Consider the following 20885-nt stretch of genomic DNA (forward strand, 5'->3'; position numbering starts at 1 on the left):
AACCAACCCATGGCTCTTCTACAACCAGACTTCTTGGGTGAGATTATAAATGTTCTTATTGTAGGCCACTATTACTTGGGTTTTCTGTTAATTGCAGTTAACTGCAGATTTTTGTTCATTACAGATATGAATTACTTCTGAAATACACAATTTTTTAAAAAAGCCCAAAACGGAAGTCAAGATTATATTGTCCTATAGGACATTAAGGAGTATTGTATCTAACCTAGCGACCTTATTTCAATAGTCTTTCTCCACTGCCTGTGAATCTCTTTCTCTGATTCTCCTGGAACCAACTTCACCATTTTGTTGATATCCTCATTAATGAGTTGAAGACATCTTTGACATGTCTTCATTCTATATTTTGAGTTACTATGTGACTTCTTGAAAATTGTACTTAAATAGTAACACTATGATTTAAATTTTTCTGAATTTTAAAGTGGTTTTTCACTTCAATTTAGTTCAACTCTTATTTACAGAATTCCTGTGTCTCTGGGGTAGGAGATGCAAAGGTAAAATATAGGCGTGAGAGGAGAGACTAAGAAGCATTGTAAGGTGTTTACAGGCTTGCTTAGTAACCACTGGGTGCCCCAAGGATTGCTTTGGACCATACAAAACAGCCTTCCAGGAGCCTGTGTTCATTCAAGCGTCTGATGATATAACTAGAAAATCTTATAGGTGGTTATCAGACACAATTGACATCCTAAAAAGAAAAACTGTTAAGGCACCAAATCTTGCTGGATACAACCTATTTATCAATAATCAGTTATGATAATGGATTATTGAGGGCAGCACTCCTTCATAGTTCCTATGGGAAACAAGGGGTTTGAAGTTTTTACTTTGAAATGAACAAATGGAAAGGACTAAAAAAACTTTAGTTTGAGGACTGCCCCTCAAAATTCTGGCTACTTCAGTCTCAACAAATGTCATTAATAGGCCATACTGAAATCCATTTCAACATCACGGAGACTGTTACTAATCTGGAACTTTTCCCCCTTGAGCTTTTACTCTTGGATTGAATAATAATTCTATATATTTTCAGAGCACTTTGCTATTTACAAAGACGTCATGCATTCTTTCATTAGGTGTATTAACATCCCAGTAAGTGGCAGGTGAGGTTCAGAATCAGGATTTTGAATACCTAGATCTTGGATTGCCACAACTAGGAAAGCTGAATTGTAGTGTTGGCTCTTTTCTGGAAACATTCTAACAGCTATGGGCAAGGTAAATTAAAAGCCCTCGACGCGAGTCCTGAATCCCGGTTCCACCATCTCCTTGTTGCTTAGTCACTTTGTGACTTAGTTTCTTTGCTCATTAAATAAGCTGACCAGTCGAAGCCCTGCCTTTCTAGGTATTAAATAAAATAATCAAGGGGATGGACTTAGCACGGAGCTCAGCACAACCCAGCACTGCTCAAAACACAGCAGTTAATCAATACTGGGTTGCCATTCTCCCTTCCCGGGAGCCCCAAGATGTCCAGTGTGCCAGGGCGTCAGAGGGCAGCGGAGGAGGCCGTCGAGTGGCTCATGCCGGTCGAGGGCACGCTCCTCCCCTCCAGAAAGCTGCTCCACTCGGCTCTCACTCCGCCCACAGAGGGCCGGGGCGGGGACGCCGTTCCCCTGGAAACGGGACGCGGCGGCTCAAGACTCGCCAGAGCCCTGGCGCGTTGCGCTCGCATTGCGCGCAGACGCCGGCTGCCAAGTGGGAGCAGGTGTGGGACTAGCGGCCGCGCTCCCGGTGATCGCTGGAGGAGGTGGGCGCCTCTCGGAGCGCGAGTGTGGAGGTGGCCTCGCCTACCCGGAGCTGGGCAGGGGCGCGCGCGTGGAGCCGGCCAGCCCCGCGTCCCCTCAGACGTGCTGGATGGCAGCCCAGGTGGCAGCCCGGGAGGCGGGAGGCTTCCGGGAAGTCCCGACCCTTCGCCTAACCCCGGGCGCCGGCCCGGAGGCGGCGGGCCTAGTGGAGTATGAAGAGGAGGACGAAGACGAGGAGGTGGCGGCGGCCAGGAGAGCGCGGAGTTTCGCCCAGGACGCGCGGGTGCGCTTCGTCGGCGGCCGTCTGGAGCAGATGCTGGGGCTCCCGGAGGAGAAATGGAGCCAGCATTTGGAGAGCGAGGACAAGCGGCAGGTCCTGGGGGAGTTTCTGGAGAGCCCCAGCCCCGCCTGCCTTGTGTTCAGCGTCGACGCCTTGGAGCGGCTCGCGGCGTCCCAACAGGTAAGGGGCGACGGGCGAGGGAACCAGGTCACGCCTCCCGCCCAGCCTGACGGACACTTGAGCGGGACAGGCCAGTTGTGCTTCCTTGGGTTCTCTCGGGGCACACATGAGGGCGCTTTAAAAAACTTCAATCAAGTGCCTGCCGAAAGTCCGCAGGGTCCCCCACGTGTGCCCACTCTGCTGTTAAGTGGTTGTTGGTTAGTTTTCTAGAAGGTCAGCCTTTGGGCCTGCTTCACCCGGATAAAGCAGGAAAAGCAGCGCGTCCTTCAGCTGCCTGGGCGTGAGGCGCGAGGTGAGTTCTCTTTGCCAGATAACTTTCCTTTAAATCGCTCTTGTGTCACTCCGGAGCCAAATGTGGTGTTTGGCGGAGCCCAAATAACTTGTCATGGCTCAGTCTGCCTGTCTAGCACACTTCATCCCAACGAATAATACTTAGGACTCCCTTTAAAAAAGAATTGCCCGGAAATCTGCGCTCAGGACAGTTCTCTCTCCCTCTCCCTCCCCACTCCCTTTTCTCTTCCTTTTTTTTTTTGTTTTTTTCCTTTTACCTTTTTAAATCTAGACTTCTTGTACACTTGAGGGTTAACGTATCACCTACGATCACGGCATTTATACTTAAAGAGTTTGCGAAGACTTTGGAGCAAGATTTACAATTTTGAGATGCCTCACTGTCAGTGTTGTAAAGTGATGCCATCATCACTAGATGTGGTCATAATAATGGCGGGGAAATAGGGACCCAAAGAAAGAGAGTAACTGGAGTTAGCCTTAGGGTTTTGTGAGTTCTGAATTGTTTTTGTTTTGCTACTGTCCTAATTTTAAAAGTTTGTCAGTGGAGTGGACAAGAACAGTTTAGTATCACTTAAACAGTCATGATATCTGAAGAAATGACTTGATAGTTATGGAAATGTTAGAATATCTGATTAAACACTGCTTTGAGTATAGAAATACAATTTAACCTCTTGGTCTTTATCTCGGTTTGGCCTACTTCTGAACAAGAAAATGTTACACAAAAGAATAACCTTTGCTAAGATGGAAACATTCTAATTTCTTCCTGTATTTGTTTAATTATGAGACTTTATGGTATATGATGATCCTAATTGACATGCTTTTGAGAGGACATTCCACACCAATAATACTGTGAAATTAACATTATAAAAGAACAAAGAAAATTGTATAAACTTTGCAGAAGAGCAGTGGAGCAATCTTATTTATAAAAGTAGGTAAGATGCCAGGTTTTGTTTCGTATGCTAGCAATCTACTTACAAGTTAGATACAGCAAATCCTGCTTGTTAACATGGAAGCTACATTGTGGACTTAAAATAATTATGTTACTCTTGTTTCAGATTCCAAGAGATGCAAAACATAAACTTGTTTATATTGCCAAGAAGAGTACTGAAAACATTGGAGTAAATGATTTCTCTCAAACAGTTTTATTTGGAGAGTTACCTGCCTCATCCCTTGGACATGTAACTGCTTTCCTAGACGAGGTACTGGTCTATCCTTAATATTTTAATCTTTCATTTATCTTTATGACACTTGGAATTATTCAGGACAACTGTGGCTATTAAAAAGAGAATTTTTAGAAGCCAGTCATCTCATTAGCCAGGTGGACGGAAAATGATAGTATTTAGACTGTTCCTGAAATGAGCTGTTATTGATGCTAATGTTCAACAGGTGGTTAATTTGCAGGATCCTCCTTTTCCTCTCTTTCTAAATAATGGAAGGAAATTAAAAAGCAGCTTGAATTGAATAGGCTCCTGTACTTAGCTATAGGTATTAAACTTCATGTTCAGAGTAGAGACAAATTTACCCTTTGGAAAGGGGTATTATCAGTTTTTCCGATTCCTGTTAGTTTCTAAGTGCACTCATGTTAGATAATGGGAAAGGGTAATGGAAATAATGTATTAGGAATGACTGCCTTAAAATTCCTCTTTCTCTCCCCTTAAGTCAGAGAAATGCTCTCTAAACCTGTGTTACTGGCACTCTAATGTGCATTAGAACCACCTAGGGATTTTGTTAAAGACAAACTGATAAATTAGGTTTGGAGTAGGGCTGAAATTCTAGATTTCTAACCTGGTGCTGATGCTGTTTGTTCATGAACCAGCTTTGAGGAGCAACGTGCCAAATAACTAGGTTTGAAAGAACCAGAGCAGTGGTTCTCAAACTTTGCTGAACATTTGGACCACCTGGGGAACTAACATGCCTCGGCCCAGGTCACACCTCTTACCAATTAAATTAGAATGTCTGGGGGCGGGTGGGAGCCAGGCTGCAGTAGTTGTTAAAGATCTCCAGGTGACTCTAATGCACCCCAAACTCTGGGAAACACTGGGTTAGTATCGCTAAACCAGATTTCAGTAGCCAAAGCAGTCTTGCCAACGCCAATATTTAACATAGGAATAATTGCCAACATACTTTTTACTAATGATTTGTCAGTCTCCATCTTTCACACCTCTTCTCCTTCCTGAGTCTCTTCTGCTGTCTTCTTGAAAGGAGGTGTTTTCTTGCGATCTCTGGGCTAACTAAAGCTTCTGTCCCCCAACTTCAGTTCTACCTTGGTTTCACTCCTCTTCTGTTGAATTTACATGGTTTTAGTTGATTTCATGGAGTTAACTAGGAAGAGAGTTTTCTATCTTCAGCACTTGAGACAGTTTTCGGTATGTAGCAGGTGTTCAAGAGATTTTTATTGAACTGAATCTGATGACAGGATTTCACATGGTATGTGAATGACCTTTGGTCCTGTGAATCCAGGCTGCCATCAGCTGGCCTTGGAAGGGCAAGGCAGCACTCTTCATTGGAATTCTTACTCTGTCTGTGTACGGTGACAGAAGATACAAAACCTTTCCCAGTTCGTCGGAATTTACCTCAATACCAGGGTCTGCACAGCCCTCTGAAAAGTTTAAGTGAAAGAGAGTAAGCTGTCCCTGAGCACATCTATAGAAGGCACAGAACATTCAGAACCTCACGGGTTTAACAGGTTTGGAAGATTCTCATTTATTTAATTATGCTTGAGGATATGAGCATTGGGAGGAAAAAAGTGAGGACATCACGCTCAAGATGTCACTTGGGTTTCTTTATGGACAAGGCTTAAATTCAGAATGAAGGGGCCCTAAGGCAAGACTATAGATTTTTAGATAAAAAAAATGTTCAAGGCTTGTCTTTGCTTAGTATCCACAGTGGCTCACATAATTGGCTAATTAACTGTGGCTTACGATGTTTGAAGGACTCCCAAACTTTTCTCTCCAGGCAAGATCTCTCTTCGAAATTCCAAAAAGCTCCATATGCCTTCCTGACATTCCACTTGGTGTGCAATAGACATTTCATACTTAACATTCCAAGTTGAGCTGATGTTCCCCACCCTGTGCTGTTTGGAATTATTCCCAGAATAATGGATGTGAACTCCATCCTTCCAGATGCCCAAACCAGAAAAACCTCCTAGTCAGCCCTGACTCTTGGCTTTGTCTCACACTTTATATCCATTTTGTCAGGAAATCTTGCAAGTTCTGCCTTCAAACATACCCAGAATCAGTTCCCCTCTCCCCTCCATTGCTACCACCCTGGTCCAGCTCACCATTATCTCTCACCTGTGTTAATACATCAGCCTCTTAATTGGTTTTTCTGCTCCTATATGACTCCCATCTAGAACCTATTCCCAACACAGCAGCTAGAGTGATCCTTGTTGAAACACGAGAAAACATGTCACTTTCTGCTCAGACCCTGCACTGGTTCTCCTTTTACTCAGAGTAAGGGCCCAAGAGCTTATAGCAGTCTAGACTTTGCATTGTTTCTCGCTGTGGATCAACAGTATCAGCATTAGCTGGAAGCTTGTTAAAACTGTAGAATCTCAGGCCCCGCCCCAGAGCCGCTAAATCAGGACCAAGAAGCACAGGTGATTCTTAGGCTTGTTAAAGGATGAAAGCATGGGTTCGAATTCTCTGTGACCTCCCCATGACCTCTCAACTCATCTCAGTTGCTAACTCATGGCTTCCTTGCATTTCCTTAATTGTCTCAGGCACACAGGTGCCCCAGGGCCTTTGCTCTTGCCATTTCTTCATCTTCCCCAGAATCCACTCAGCCAACCCCTTCATGTCTTGCAAGTCTTTTTTGCTCAAATATCTATTTTCCGTGAAGCCACCCTCCAGGTAAGCAGGGATCTTTGAAGGTCAGGGACTTAGGGTCAGGCAAGTGAGATACCCACTTCAAGAACAAAACTTCCAGAGAGGTGGAGAGAAACAAAAACAACCCAGTAATCAAGAGGAGTAATAATTTAAGGCAGTATTATTATTACTATTTTGGCTGTGCCACGCAGCTTACAGAATCTTAGTTCCCCAATCAGGTATTAAATCTGGGCCCTCTGCAGTGAAAACACAGAGTCCTAGCTACTGGACCCACCGGGGAATTCCCAAACGCAGTATTTTAAAAAATAAAAACTAATGCAGAAAAAAATCAGCACTTGAAGTAAAAGTAGGATCACTAATAGTGCCATGCCAAGTCATGTTAGAGGCTGAGGCAAAAGGTCAGTAATACTCATCCTGTCTTTACTCAAAAATGTTGATACTTTATTCATCATTTTTGGATTAGCTTTTACTTTAAAAATATTATTCATCTCAATTATTGAGGTTTGTTGGGTTTTATTTTTGATGCCCTCTTATGCTCCAAAGTGAGTGCCTTACTTGCCTTACAGTAGTCCCAGCTCTTAATCTTCGTTGCTCACTGATGAGTCCCAAACACGCAAGACTCTGCCTGACACATAGTACGATCTAAGTAAGTACTTGTTAAACGAATGAAGGTTAAATAAGGGCTTAAGGATAGCCTGTTCTTATAAGAGACAAAACACTGAAGCTGCAAGATATTTCGTTAGAGAAAAAGCATTTGGTGTACGATCTCTGCTATCTCCATTTGAATTTTTTGGACCTTTATATGAAAAGGACACTTTGTGGGAAATTGTATGCTAACTAAGCCCATAGTTGTCGTTTGTTCATTTAATCAGAACTTAATGAATATCTGCTTGGTGCCAGTGACTGAACACACCTGGCAATTAGTTAGGACGATCGGAAAGCATGCCGTGTGAGCCAACGGTGATATGATGTGGTGGACGTAGTGGTTTTAGCAGGATGCTGTGGCACCTGCAGGGTTGGCAGGGAAGGTGGGGAGTCTCAGATAGGATGATTGTAGGTCTTGGTTTGCTTGGGGGCGGTTCCACTTTCCTCCTGTTACAGATCAGTTAACATCTGCTCATTTTTATTGCTTGTTTTTATTCTCTAAAGCATCCTCAGTTGTATGGTAAGTTACTTGGTCCCCATAGTGTCGAAGGACAGGAGCAATAGCTAGATGTAGGTGAGGGAAGAAGGGAGAAGCAGTGCAAAGGCACAGAGGTGAGGAAATGCAGATTGCATTTTTATTTTTTATTTATTTATTTATTTATTTATTTTTTTTGCGGTACGCGGGCCTCTCACTGTTGTGGCCTCTCCCGTTGCGGAGCACAGGCTCCGGACGCGCAGGCTCAGCGGCCATGGCTCACGGGCCTAGCAGCTCCGCGGCATGTGGGATCTTCCTGGACCGGGGCACGAACCCGTGTCCCCTGCATCGGCAGGTGGACTCTCAACCACTGCGCCACCAGGGAAGCCCTATTTTTTATTTATTTTTTATTTTTTTGCCGTACGCGGGCCTCTCGCTGTTGTGGCCTCTCTCGTTGCGGAGTACAGGCTCCGGACGCGCAGGCTCAGCGGCCATGGCTCACGGGCCCAGCCGCTCCGCGGCATGTGGGATCTTTCCGGACCGGAGCACGAACCTGTGTCCCCTGCGTCGGCAGGCAGACTCTCAACCACTGCGCCACCAGGGAAGCCCCAGATTGCATTTTTAAAAATGGACTGCATTAATACGTTTAGATTGGGGAAGAAGAGCTGGAGGGTGGTGAGAAACAAAGCTGGAGAGGCTGATTAGAAAATTAACACCTATGTAACTTTTTCATCCAATGGTTGCCACCAAAGCCGGTTGTCAAACTCATATCCGTGCGTTTACTGGAAGATGGTAGCAGTAAGGCATGTTCTGTGAAGGTTTTTATCAGGACAGGCTTCAGTGGAAAGTTTTGAAATCAAATGGTCATTTATGACTTGCATTCCAAGCTAAACACTTCTGTCTTTCTGGGTACTTTGTATATGAAGAAGAAAAACATTTAATGCAATGATTGGTGAATTGGTGACTCAATCAAGGAGCGAGGAGGGACTGTGTTATTGAGGTAGTGATTGGAATGAAAAGGATTGAGGTAGTTTTCCAGTGCTATGGTTCTTAACTGGGGTAGAATAAAGAAGGGATGGACCAAGTGTTTGAAAGGAATATGGGGAAGGTCATTTGACTATTTTTTCTCGTTTAATGACCTAATATGCTCTCACTTGTATTCAGTGTTGTATAGTCTTTGAAGTTTGACTCAGGTATACAGTGATTAACAGTAATTTATGCTGAGAAGCTGGGACCTCCCAAACTTCTCTCTCCAGCCTTGATCTCTCTCCTGAACTCCAAGCTTAGACTTCCACTGCCCTTACGGACATGGCACTTGCTGTGTAATAGACATCTCAAATCCAGCTTCTCCGAAATTTTACTCCCGATCTGCTGCTCAACATTATTATGTGTCCCTATACATTATTATTTCTAACTCTATTATATAATTAGCAAAAGTATTAAAAATGTCATGTAGTTATTTCCTTAAGTATTATGTTGACCCAAATCTTGAAAGAAACAATAATTGTAAATGCTTATCAAGCCAGAATGAAAGTTATGATTTGGTTTTTGTAGTTAGTGTCTGGGGCCCATTCCTAGACATTTCCGTTTAAGAAGTCTGGCAGAGGACCAGGCTCCTGTACTTTGAAAGTGTTTGTCTCGTAGTAGTCTCTACTGATTTAAGAAGCACTGTAAAAAGAAACACTTTTTAAAGAGTGTTTTAAAAAGAGATAAAAGAAAGGTGAGTAAAGAGATTTAAAAAGAGATAAAAGAAAGGTGAGTAAAGAGAACTCTAGCAAAGGCACCATGGCTCTTTTATCTGTACTTGTATATCCCCTAGTAAACATGTCCAAATTATTTTGGTTTAGAGAAAGTTCACGGATTTTTCTTATAAGTCATAAAACCTAGACCAAAAAATTTACAGTTGAAGACAAAACCCCAGGTTAATTGAATTACTTTGTAATACAGCTTGTTGATAACAAGATTTATTGTCATTAAAGAGCACATCCCAGGTCAATTTGTTCTAAATGATGTTCATGGAGTTACTCTTGTTGCTCACCTAATTGCTCCACAAAGCATGGGGCTCAGAATTTCCTAACAATTTTATCTACAGCTTGTGACACAAATATTTAATTTTAAAAGAAGTTGGCCTCGTCACAGAACAGTAAATAGAGTGAAGGTTTGAAACAGTATCCAGTAAATTAGAAATGTTGAAGAACCAGAATTATCCTCAACCCTGACTTTTAGAAAAAGCTGTTGCTATTGGGAATTTAATCTAGAAAGCAGTTTTTCAGTGGATCAGTGCATGTTCAGCCCAGTAAGACTAAACCGTTCAGTCTGGTTTCCAAAGCTCTTTATGAACCTTCCCATCATTTCTCACAGCCCCGCCTCTTAGGGGTGCTGGCTCTAGTTTCAGGCAGACCAGACTGGAACTTTCTCAGAACCCTACGCCTGCAGCCCTCAGTGATTTTGCATCAGTGTTCAGTTTTCAGCCTGCCCTGCGTCGTTCATCTTAAAGATTTAAACCAAGTAGCAAGTTTCCTGGCAAGTCTTCCCTAATAACCCTCCTGGCCAGAGAGGGGTGTTTCTCCTGTGTTTCCACATGACACAAAAACGTGCCTTTCATGGCAGTTCTGATATCGAGGTACCTAACCCACGGAGCTCATAGAAGACACGCTAGTTCTTTTCTTTTTTAAAATTTATTTTTATTCAAGTATAGTTGATTTACAATGTTGTGTTAATTTCTACTGTACAGCAAAGTGATTCAGTTATATATATATATTTTTTTCATATTCGTTTCCATTATGGTTTATCACAGAATGTTGAATATAGTTCCCTGTGCTATACAGTAGGACCTTGTTGTTTATCCATCCAATATATAATAGTTTGCATCTGCTAACCCCAAACTCCCAGTCCATTCCTCCCCTACACTCCTCCCCTTTGGCAACCACAAGTCTGTTCTCAATGTCTGTGAGTCTGTTTCTGTTTCATAGATAAGTTCATTTGTGTTACATTTTGGATTCCACATATAAGTGATACCATATAGTATGTCTTTCTGATTTACTTTTCTTAGTATGATAATCTCTACGTCCATCCATGTTGCTGCAAATGGCATCATTTCATTCTTTTTTTATAGCTGAGTAGTATTCCATGATATATATATACCACATCTTTTCTTTTTTTTAACATCTTTATTGGAGTATAATTGCTTTACAATGGTATGTTAGTTTCTGCTTTATAACAAAGTGAATCCGTTGTACATATACATATGTCCCCATATCTCTTCCCTCTTGTGTCTCCCTCCCTCCCACCCTCCCTATCCCACCCCTCTAGGTGGTCACAAAGCACCTAGCTGATCTCACTGTGCTATGAGGCTGCTTCCCACTAGCTATCTATTTTATGTTTGGTAGTATATATATGTCCATGCCACTCTCTCACTTTGTCCCAGCTTACCCTTCCCCCTCCCCGTATCCTCAAGTCCATTCTCTAGTAGGTCTGTGTCTTTATTCCCATCTTGCCCCTAGGTTCTTCATGACCATTTAGTTTTTTAGATTCCATATATATGTGTTAGCATACAGTATTTTTTTTTTCTCTCTCTGACTTACTTCACTCTGTATGACAGACTCTAGGTCCATCCACCTCATTACAAATAACTCAATTTCATTTCTTTTTATGGCTGAGTAATATTCCATTGTATATATGTGCCACATCTTCTTTATCCATTCATCTGTCAGTGGACACTTAGGTTGCTTCCATGTCCTGGCTATTGTAAATAGAGCTGCAATGAATATTTTGGTACATGAGTCTTTTTGAATTATGGTATTCTCAGGGTATATGCCCAGTAGTGGGATTACTGGGTCATATGGTAGTTCTATTTTTAGTTTTTTAAGGAACCTCCATACAGTCCTCCATAGTGGCTGTATCAATTTACATTCCCACCAACAGTGCAAGAGGGTTCCCTTCTCTCCACACCCTCTCCAGCATTTAATGTTTGTAGATTTTTTGATGATGGGTTCTGACTGGTGTGAGATGATATCTCATTGAAGTTTTGATTTGCATTTCTCCAGTGATTAATGATGTTGAGCATTCTTTCAAGTATTTGTTGGCAATCTGTATATCTTCTTTGGAGAAATGTCTATTTAGGTCTTCTGCCCGTTTTTGGATTGGGTTGTTTGTTTTTTTGATATTGAGCTGCATGAGCTGTTTGTAAATTTTGGAGATTAATCTTTTGTCAGTTGCTTCATTTGCAAATATTTTCTCCCATTCTCAGGGTTGTCTTTTTGTCTTGTTTATGGTTTCCTTTGCCGTACAAAAGCTTTGAAGTTTCATTAGGTCCCATTTGTTTATTTTTATTTCCATTTCTCTAGGAGGTGGGTCAAAAAGGATCTTGTGGTGATTTATGTCATAGTGTTCTGCCTATGTTTTCCTCTAAGAGTTTGATAGTTTCTGGCCTTACATTTAGGTCTTTAATCCATTTTGAGTTTATTTTTGTATATGGTGTTAGGGAGTGTTCTAATCTCATACTTTTACATGTACCTGTCCAGTTTTCCCAGCACCACTTATTGAAGAGGCTGTCTTTTCTCCACTGTATATTCTTGCCTCCTTTACCGAAGATAAGGTGACCATATGTGTGTGGGTTTATCACTGAGCTTTCTATCCTGTTCCATGATCTGTGTTTCTGTTTTTTGTGCCAGTACCATACTGTCTTGATTACTGTAGCTTTGTAGTGTAGTCTGAAGTCAGGGAGCCTGATTCCTCCAACTCCATTTTTCGTTCTCAAGATTGCTTTGGCTATTTGTGGTCTTGTGTTTCCAAACAAATTGTGAATTTTTTTGTTCTAGTTCTGTGAAAAATGCCAGTGGTAGTTTGACAGGGATTGCATTGAATCTGTAGATTGCTTTGGGTAGTAGAGTCATTTTCACAATGTTGATTCTTCCAATCCAAGAACATGGTATATCTCTCCATCTATTTGTATCATCTTTAATTTCTTTCATCAGTGTCTTATAATTTTCTGCATACAGGCCTTTTGTCTCTTTAGGTGGGTTTATTCCTAGTTATTGTATTACTTTTGTTGCAGTGGTAAATGGGAGTGTTTTCTTAATTTCACTTTCAGATTTTTCATCATTAGTGTATAGGAATGCAAGAGATTTCTGTGCGTTAAATTTGTATATTGCTACTGTACCAAATTCACTGATTAGCTCTAGTAGTTTTCTGGTAGCATCTTTAGGATTCTCTGTGTATAGTATCATGTCATCTGCAAACAGTGACAGCTTTACTTTTTCTTTTCTGATTTGGATTCCTTTTATATCTTTTTCTTCTCTGATTGCTGTGGCTTAAAACTTCCAAAACTGTGTTGAATAAGAGTGGTGAGAGTGGGCAACCTTGTCTTGTTCCTGATCTGAGTGGAAATGGTTTCACTTTTTCACCATTGAGGACGATGTTGGCTGTGGGTTTTTCATATATGGCCTTTATTATATTGAGGAAAGTTCCCTCTATGCCTACTTTCTGGAGGGTTTTTATCCTAAATGGGTGTGGAATTTTGTCGAAAGCTTTCTCTGCATCTATTGAGATGATCATATGGTTTTTCTCCTTCAATTTGTTGATATGGTTTATCACATTGATTGATTTGCATATATTGAAGAATCCTTGCATTCCTGGGATAAACCCCACTTGATCATGGTGTATGATCCTTATGATGTGCTGTTGGATTCTGTTTACTCGTATTTTGTTGAGGATTTTTGCATCTATGTTCATCAGTGTTATTGGCCTGTGGTTTTCTTTTTTTGTGACATCTTTGTCTGGTCTTTGTATCAGGGTGATGTTGGCCTCGCAGAATGAGTTTGGGAGTGTTCCTCCCTCTGCTATATTTTGGAAGAGTTTGCGAAAGATAGTTGTTAGCTCTTCTCTAAATGTTTGATAGAATTTGCCTGTGAAGCCATCTGGTCCTTGGCTTTTGTTTGTTGGAAGATTTTCAATCGCAGTTTCAATTTCAGTGCTTGTTATTGGTCTGTTCATATTTTCTATTTCTTCCTGGTTCAGTCTCAGAAGGTTGTGCATTTCTAAGAATTTGTCCATTTCTTTCAGGTTGTCCATTTTATTGACACAGAGTTGCTTGTAGTAACCTCTCATGATCTGTTGTATTTCTGCAGTGTCAGTTGTTACTTCTCCTTTTTCATTTCTAATTCTATTGATTTGAGTCTTCTCCCTTTTTTTCTTGATGAGTCTGGCTAATGGTTTATCAATTTTGTTTATCTCCTCAAAGAACCAGCTTTTAGTTTTATTGATCTTTGCTGTCGTTTCCTTCATTTCTTTTTCATTTATTTCTGACCTGATCTTTATGATTTCTTTCCTTCTGCTAACTTTGAGGGTTTTTTGTTCTTCTTTCTCTAATTGCTTTAGGTGTAAGGTTAGGTTGTTTATTTGAGATGCTTCTTGTTTCTTAAGGTAGGATTGTATTGCTATAAGCTTCCCTCTTAGAACTGCTTTTGCTGCATCACATAGGTTTTGGGTCGCCGTGTTTTCATTGTCATTTGTTTCTAAGTATTTTTTGTTTTCCTCTTTGATTTCTTCAGTGATCTCTTGGTTATTAAGTAGTGTGTTGTTTAGCCTCCACGTGTCTGTATTTTTTTCAGATTTTTTCCTGTAATTGATATCTATTCTCATAGCATTGTGGTCCAAAAAGATACTTGATATGATTTCGATTTTAAACTTTAAAGTCCCCTACTATGATTGTGTACCTGTCGATTTCCCCTTTTATAGCTGTTAGTATTTGCCTTATGTATTGAGGTGCTCCTATGTTGGGTGCATAAATATTTAGAGTTGTTATATCTTCTTCTTGGATTGATCCCTTGATCATTATGTAGTCTCCTTCTTTGTCTCTTGTAATAGTCTTTGTTTTAAGTCTATTTTGTTATAAAGCAGAAACTAACACATCATTGTAAAGCAGTTATACTCTACATGATGTTAAAAAAAATTAAAATTAAAAAAAATTAAAAAATAAAGTCTATTTTGTCTGATATGAGAATTGCCATTCCAGCTTTCTTTTGATTTCCATCTGCATGGACTATTTTTTCCATCCCCTCACTTTCAGTCTGTATGTGTCCCAAGGTCTGAAGTGGGTCTCTTGTAGACAGCATATATACAGGTCTTGTTTTTGTATCCATTCAGCCAATCTATGTCTTTTGATGGGAGCATTTAAGCCATTTACATTTAAGGTAATTTTCGATATGTATGTTCCTATTCCCATTTTCTTAATTCTTTTGGGTTTGTTATTGGTGGTCTTTTCCTTCTCTTGTGTTTCCTGCCTAGAGAAGTTCCTTTAGCAATTGTTGTAGAGCTGGTTTGCTGGTGCTGAATTCTCTTAGCTTTTACTTGTCTGTAAAGGTTTTAATTTCTCCATCAAATCTGAATGAGATCCTTGCTGGATAGAGTAATCCTGGATGTAGGTTTTTCCCTTTCCTCACTTTAAATATGTCCTGCCACTCCCTTCTGGCTTGCAGAGCTTCTGCTGAAAGATGAGCTGTTAACGTTATGGGGATTCCCTTGTATGTTATTTCTTGTGTTTCCCTTGCTGCTTTTAATATTTTTTCAGTGTATTTAATTTTTGATAGTTTGATTAATATGTGTCTTGGCGTGTTTCTCCTTGGATTTATCCTGTATCAGACTCTCTGTACTTCCTGGACTTGATTGACTATTTCCTTTCCCATATTAGGGAAGTTTTCAACTATATTCTCTTCAAATATTTTCTCAGTCCCTTTCTTTTTCTCTTCTTCTTCTGGAACCTCTATAATTCGAATGTTGGTGCATTTAATGTTGTCCTAGAGGTCTCTGAGACTGTCCTCAGTTCTTTTCATTCTTTTTTCTTTATTCTGCTTTGCAGTAGTTATTTCCACTATTTTATCTTCCAGGTCACTTATCCGTTCTTCTGCCTCAGTTATTCTGCTATTGATCACTTCTAGAGATTTTTAAATTTCATTTATTGTGTTGTTCATCATTGTTTGTTTGCTCTTTAGTTCTTCTAGGTCCTTGTTAAATGTTTCTTGTATTTTCTCCATTCTATTTCCAAGATTTTGTATCATCTTTACTATCATTACTCTGAATTCTTTTTCAGGTAGACTGCCTATTTCCTCTTCATTTGTTTTGTCTGGTGGGTTTTTGCCTTGCTCCTTCATCTGTGTGTTTCTCTGTCTTCTCATTTCGCTTAACTTACTGTGTTTGGGGTCTCCTTTCGCAGACTGCAGTTTCGTAATTCCCGTTGTTTTTGGTGTCTGTCCCCAGTGGCTAAATTTGGTTCAATGGGTTGTGTAGGGTTCCTGGTGGAGGGGACTAGTGCCTGTGTTCTGGTGGATGAGGCTGGATCTTTTCTTTCTGGTGGCCAGGTCCACGACTGATGGTGTGTTTTGGGGTGTCTGTGGACTTATGATTTTAGGCAGCTTCTCTGCTAATGGGTGGGGTTGTGTTCCTGTCTTGCTAGTTGTTTGGCATAGGATGTCCAGCACTGTAGCTTGCTGGTCGTTGAGTGGAGCTGGGTCTTGGCCTCTAGATGGAGATCTCTGGGAGATTTTCACCATTTGATATTACATGGGGCTGGAAGGTCTCTTGTGGACCAGTGTCCTGAAGTTGGCTCTCCCACCTCAGAGGCACAGCCCTGGTACCTGGCTGGAGCACCAACAGCCTGTCATCCACACGGCTCAGAATAAAAGCGAGAAAAAAAAGAAAGAAGATAAAATAAAGTTAGTAAAATAAAAAATAATTATTAAGAAAAATAATTTTTTAAGTAATAAAAAAAGGACAGAGAGAACCCTAGGAGAAATGGTAAAAGCAAAGCTATACAGACAAAATGACACACGGAAGCATACGCATACACACTCAGAAAAAGAGAAAAAGGGAATAAAATATGTATATCATTGCTCCCAAAGTCCACCTCCTCAATTTGGGACGATTCGTTGTCTACTCAGGTATTCCACAGATGCAGGGTACATCACGTTGATTGTGGAAATTTAATCCGCTGCTCCTGAGGCTGCTGGGAGAGATTTCCCTTTCTTTGCTTTGTTCGCACAGCTCCCGGGGTTCAGCTTTGGATTTGGACCCGCCTCTGCGTGTAGGTTGCCGGAGGGCATCTGTTCTTCGCTCAGACAGGACAGGGTTAAAGGATCAGCTGATTCGGGGGCTCTGGCTCACTCAGGCCGGGGGGAGGGAGGGGCACGGAGTGCGGGGCGAGCCTGTGGCAGCAGAGGCTGGCATTACGTTGCACCAGCCTGAGGCGCGCCGTGCGTTCTCCCAGGGAAGTTGTCCCTGGATCCCGGGACCCTGGCAGTGGCGGGCTACACAGGCTCCCGGGAGGGGAGGTGTGGAGAGTTACCTGTGCTCACACACTGGCTTCTTGGTGGCTGCAGCAGCAGCCTTAGCGTCTCATGTCCGTCTCTGGGGTCCACACTTATAGCCGTGGCTCACGCCCGTCTCTGGAGCTCCTTTAAGCGGCGCTCTGAATCTGCTCCCCTCGCACACCAGGAAACAAAGAGGCAAGAAAAAGTCTCCTGCCTCTTCGGCAGCTCCACACATTTTCCCGGACTCCCTCCCGGCTAGCTGTGGCACACTAACCCCCTACAGGCTGTGTTCACGCCCCCAACCCCAGTCCTCTCTCTGGGATCCGACCAAAGCCCGAGCCTCAGCTCCCAGCCCCCAGCCGCCCCGGCGGGTGAGCAGACAAGCCTCTCAGGCTGGTGAGTGCTGGTCGGCACCGATCCTCTGTGTGGGAATCTCTCCGCTTTGCCCTCCGCACCCCTGTTGCTGTGCTCTCCTCTGTGGCCCTGAAGCTTCCCCCCTCCGCCACCTGCAGTCTCCGCCCGCGAAGGGGCTTCCTAGTGTGTGGAAACCATTCCTCCTTCACAGCTCCCTCCCACTGGTGCAGGTCCCGTCCCTATTTTTTGTCTCTGTTTTTTCTTTTTTCTTTTGCCCTACCCAGTTACGTGGGCAGTTTCTTGCCTTTTGGGAGGTCTGAGGTCTTCTGCCAGCGTTCAGTAGGTGTTCTGTAGGACTTGTTCCACGTGTTGATGTATTTCTGATGTATTTGTGGGGAGGAAGGTGATTTCCGTGTCTTACTCTTCGACCATCTTGAAGCTCCTCCCCTACCACATCTTCTTTATCCATTCATCTGTTGATGGACATTTAGGCTGTTTCCATGGAAGACACACTGTTCCTTACTAATCTCCTAGCTCAACAAGTAGTGGGTACAAAGCAGGAAATTGTAATAATAATACAATTTGGAAAGATTTGTTTTATCCCCATTGGAAAATAAAATAAAATTTCAGTTTGTTTTTAGTTAACTAGAAGGTTGTGTTCTCAAAATCAGCTTTAAAAAGGTGGAATACCTATTTTCTAAGCATTTTAGCTAATGGAAATTTTATAGGTAATGCTGATGGTCTGGACAGATTGTGTCAGGAAAATGTTTAATTAGTACATATTGAAAATGAGTGAGGAAGCAAGAAGAGACCAACTTCGTTAACTCAACAAACTCTTACTAATTACGTAAGATATGCTGGGCTTTGGGAACACAAAATAATTTTGGAGTGTTTTCACACATATAATTTCATTGGTATTTCCAACTTAATGGTGGAAGGAGTTCAAAAAAGGTTCATATGATTGAATGAACATCTTTCTATCAAAATTTAATCCACTGGGATGTCACCCAGGGCTGGAGAAGATTAATTTACTCTTGCCTCCATGTGATTCAAGAAGATTTTTTACATTACTATACCTGCCAGTGTGCGCAGTTTGCATTAAGAAAGCAGTTTACTTACTTGACATGATTTTGCTTATTTCATGCAGAGTTTAAGTTATTGGGATCCTCCATAAATGTTTGATAAATGGGTAAATGAATGAACAAGTAGTATAGTATTTCCACTTCGAAGGAATTTATCTAATTAAATCTAAATGGGTCACTGACTTTGTCATCTCTTTGTAGATTAGATATCACAGGAGGATATTTATGAAATTGAAATTGGGTGGTTTTGTTGCTGATCTTGTGTGACAAGAAAATCTTTGAAGGAGCACATTGTGTATAAATTAATTTCACTGCTTTTTAAAATGTTTCTCTTTCTCTAGATTTTAGTGCCAATTATTTCTAATAAGAACAACCATAAATCCTGGTCCTGTTTTATTTCACAAGACATGGAACGTCACATAGAAGTCATGAAAAATAAAATGCATATTTTTAGGGGCAAAATGTTGAGAAGAACTCTTCTACCAATTCCCACTATTGCAGGAAATGTTGACCTGGATGAGAAATATTCAGAGACCAAGTACGTAATGATATGGTTTACACAGGATATCAACATGGAGAGCCAACACACCCATTTAATATCATACCCCCAGCAAACTGTTAGCAAAATATCAGAATTATTATAACTACAGCATACTTTAAAAAATAATGTACAGAAACACCATATATATTATTTCCTTTCAAAGTATCCTTTCTAAAAGCAGACTGTACAAAAAGCAAGCAGTACCAATTGCCATAATGTCAACAGTACTCTTCTAGTAAAACGTTTTTGAGGGCACTATGATTCTTTAACAATTTTTTAAATGTTAGAGACATGCCCATGACAGAATAACAATGTCACAACTCAAATCGAGGCTATAAAAATAATAGATCTGATTTTGAAGTATTTATATTTAGAAAACTAGCTTTTATGGATTCATAAAATACCTATTAAAATTCAAGTCCTATCCTTATTTGGATGAAATGATTCATTTTTGTATTTTTAATCATTTCAATGTTTGTAGACTAGAGCCAAATGAAAGGACAGTACTCCATGCAATTGAATCAGTAGTTATTAAATGGTCGCATCAAATCCAAGAAATTGTAGAGAAAGATTTAGTGCAGCCTCTGCTGAATGGTCTTCACTCAAATCCTCAAACTGAACTGGATTTCTGGATGATGAGGAGAGAGAACCTAGCATGCATTTATGATCAAGTAAGTTGAGAGCCCTAGAAATTGCTTGCCAGTTGAATTAGCAAAGTCAGTTGTAGAGTTTGGTCTCCAAAGCCATGATTTCCAGTAATGTTAAAGGTTTAATACACTGTCTTTGAACAACTTAATTGTCTGTTTTCTTATTCCAAAGTTCTGTATGGTATGCATTCTTAAAATTAATGGGGATTAAAAGTAATTTTGCCTTTTTGAGACTATTTTGACAGTAATTGGAAACACTTTGTGGCAAAGAAAGAGTAGTTCCCAAGGGAAATGTTGAAGATTGTAAGATTTAATTAATCTGGTTGATGTAATTAATTTGGGAAAGGAGTAGATTTTGCTTAGTGGAGAGATGCAACTTTGGAAGAACTAACTGGTTCCTCTGCTGGTGTTTGCCATTAGAAGTTATTCAGTTTAATGTTCTGAAAACTAAGACATTCATTCACATGTTCACCTATCTGTTAGAGATTTTCTGAAACAGATTTTATATGGAAAAGTTAATATTTTACATGTATAATAAAATGTATATTAACAGGCTTTTTGAAAATACAAATTAAGAGCTATACATGTAAAATAACATACAGTCTTAAGGAAAAAAATTATTTTTAACTTGAAACCAGGTATGTCTTTGAGTATTAAATACTGTGTGTACTGTGCATGAATGGAATACAATTTAAATATTTTATTGCAGAATGCATTTATTTAGTCATTAATCTAGCTTATATATATATATTTTTTTTTTTTTTTTTTTTTCTATTTAGCTTCAGGCTCCCATTGTCCTCAAGATGGTTAAGGTCCTGAAAAATAAGCAAAGCAGCTATTTTCCAACTTTGAAGGGTATCCTCATGGCTGTGGAAAATGGTAAGACTCATGTTCCTCAGCCTGGCATCAGTGGTCCCTCCTGATCTGACTCCTGCCTGTCTGCTCAGCCTCCTCTACCCTTCTACCCTTAGCGTGCTCATGAAATGACTGCACTTGACTCTTCTAATGATAAGTCCATCTTAATTATCTGCAGTTTATTCTCCGGCTATATTAAACCATTTTTCAGGTATATAGTAAGTACCTACCAAAGAGGCTCTAGATTGAACTTTCAGTGAGAGTGTATGTGTGTGGAGGGGAAAGGCCTTTGGTGTTTAGCAGCGGGTCATTGAATGCCCAGCATGGAGGTTTTCTAATCAACAGTTGGGCTGCAGTTAGTCCAGTGACTCCCCAGTAGAATCTCTGAATTTGCTTAACATCCATCATTTATTTAACTCATAAGAACGCAAAGTCATCATTGAAGTTTTGGTGAAGATTAAACACAGAGAGGAGGGTTTGTTTGTTGAATTTTGAACAGGTAATACATGTACATTGTTAAAACCCAGAAATTATAAACAGGTATTTTTAATTTAAAAAGGAAATTGTGTAAGTGAAAAGTCTCCTTATCTTCTCAGTACCCAGTTTCAACCTCACCCAGGCGTAACACCCCTCCGTAATTTTTTTATTTCTGTTTCTG

General features: G+C 40.8%; 1 protein-coding gene across 1 annotated transcript in view; it reads left to right on the forward strand.

Moving 5' to 3' along the window:
- The first annotated feature begins 1698 nt into the window (after window positions 1-1698).
- DNAH11 (dynein axonemal heavy chain 11) overlaps window positions 1699-20885 on the forward strand; it is a 315752-nt gene continuing 296565 nt past the window's right edge. The window contains 5 exon segments of the mRNA XM_049714548.1: window positions 1699-2208; window positions 3552-3695; window positions 18526-18722; window positions 19207-19396; window positions 20152-20251. Of these exon segments, the coding sequence (XP_049570505.1) occupies window positions 1858-2208; window positions 3552-3695; window positions 18526-18722; window positions 19207-19396; window positions 20152-20251 (982 nt within the window). The 5' untranslated portion in view covers window positions 1699-1857.

This window comes from Orcinus orca, chromosome 9 (assembly GCF_937001465.1).
Source record: "Orcinus orca chromosome 9, mOrcOrc1.1, whole genome shotgun sequence".
NCBI classification, from domain to species: domain Eukaryota; kingdom Metazoa; phylum Chordata; class Mammalia; order Artiodactyla; family Delphinidae; genus Orcinus; species Orcinus orca.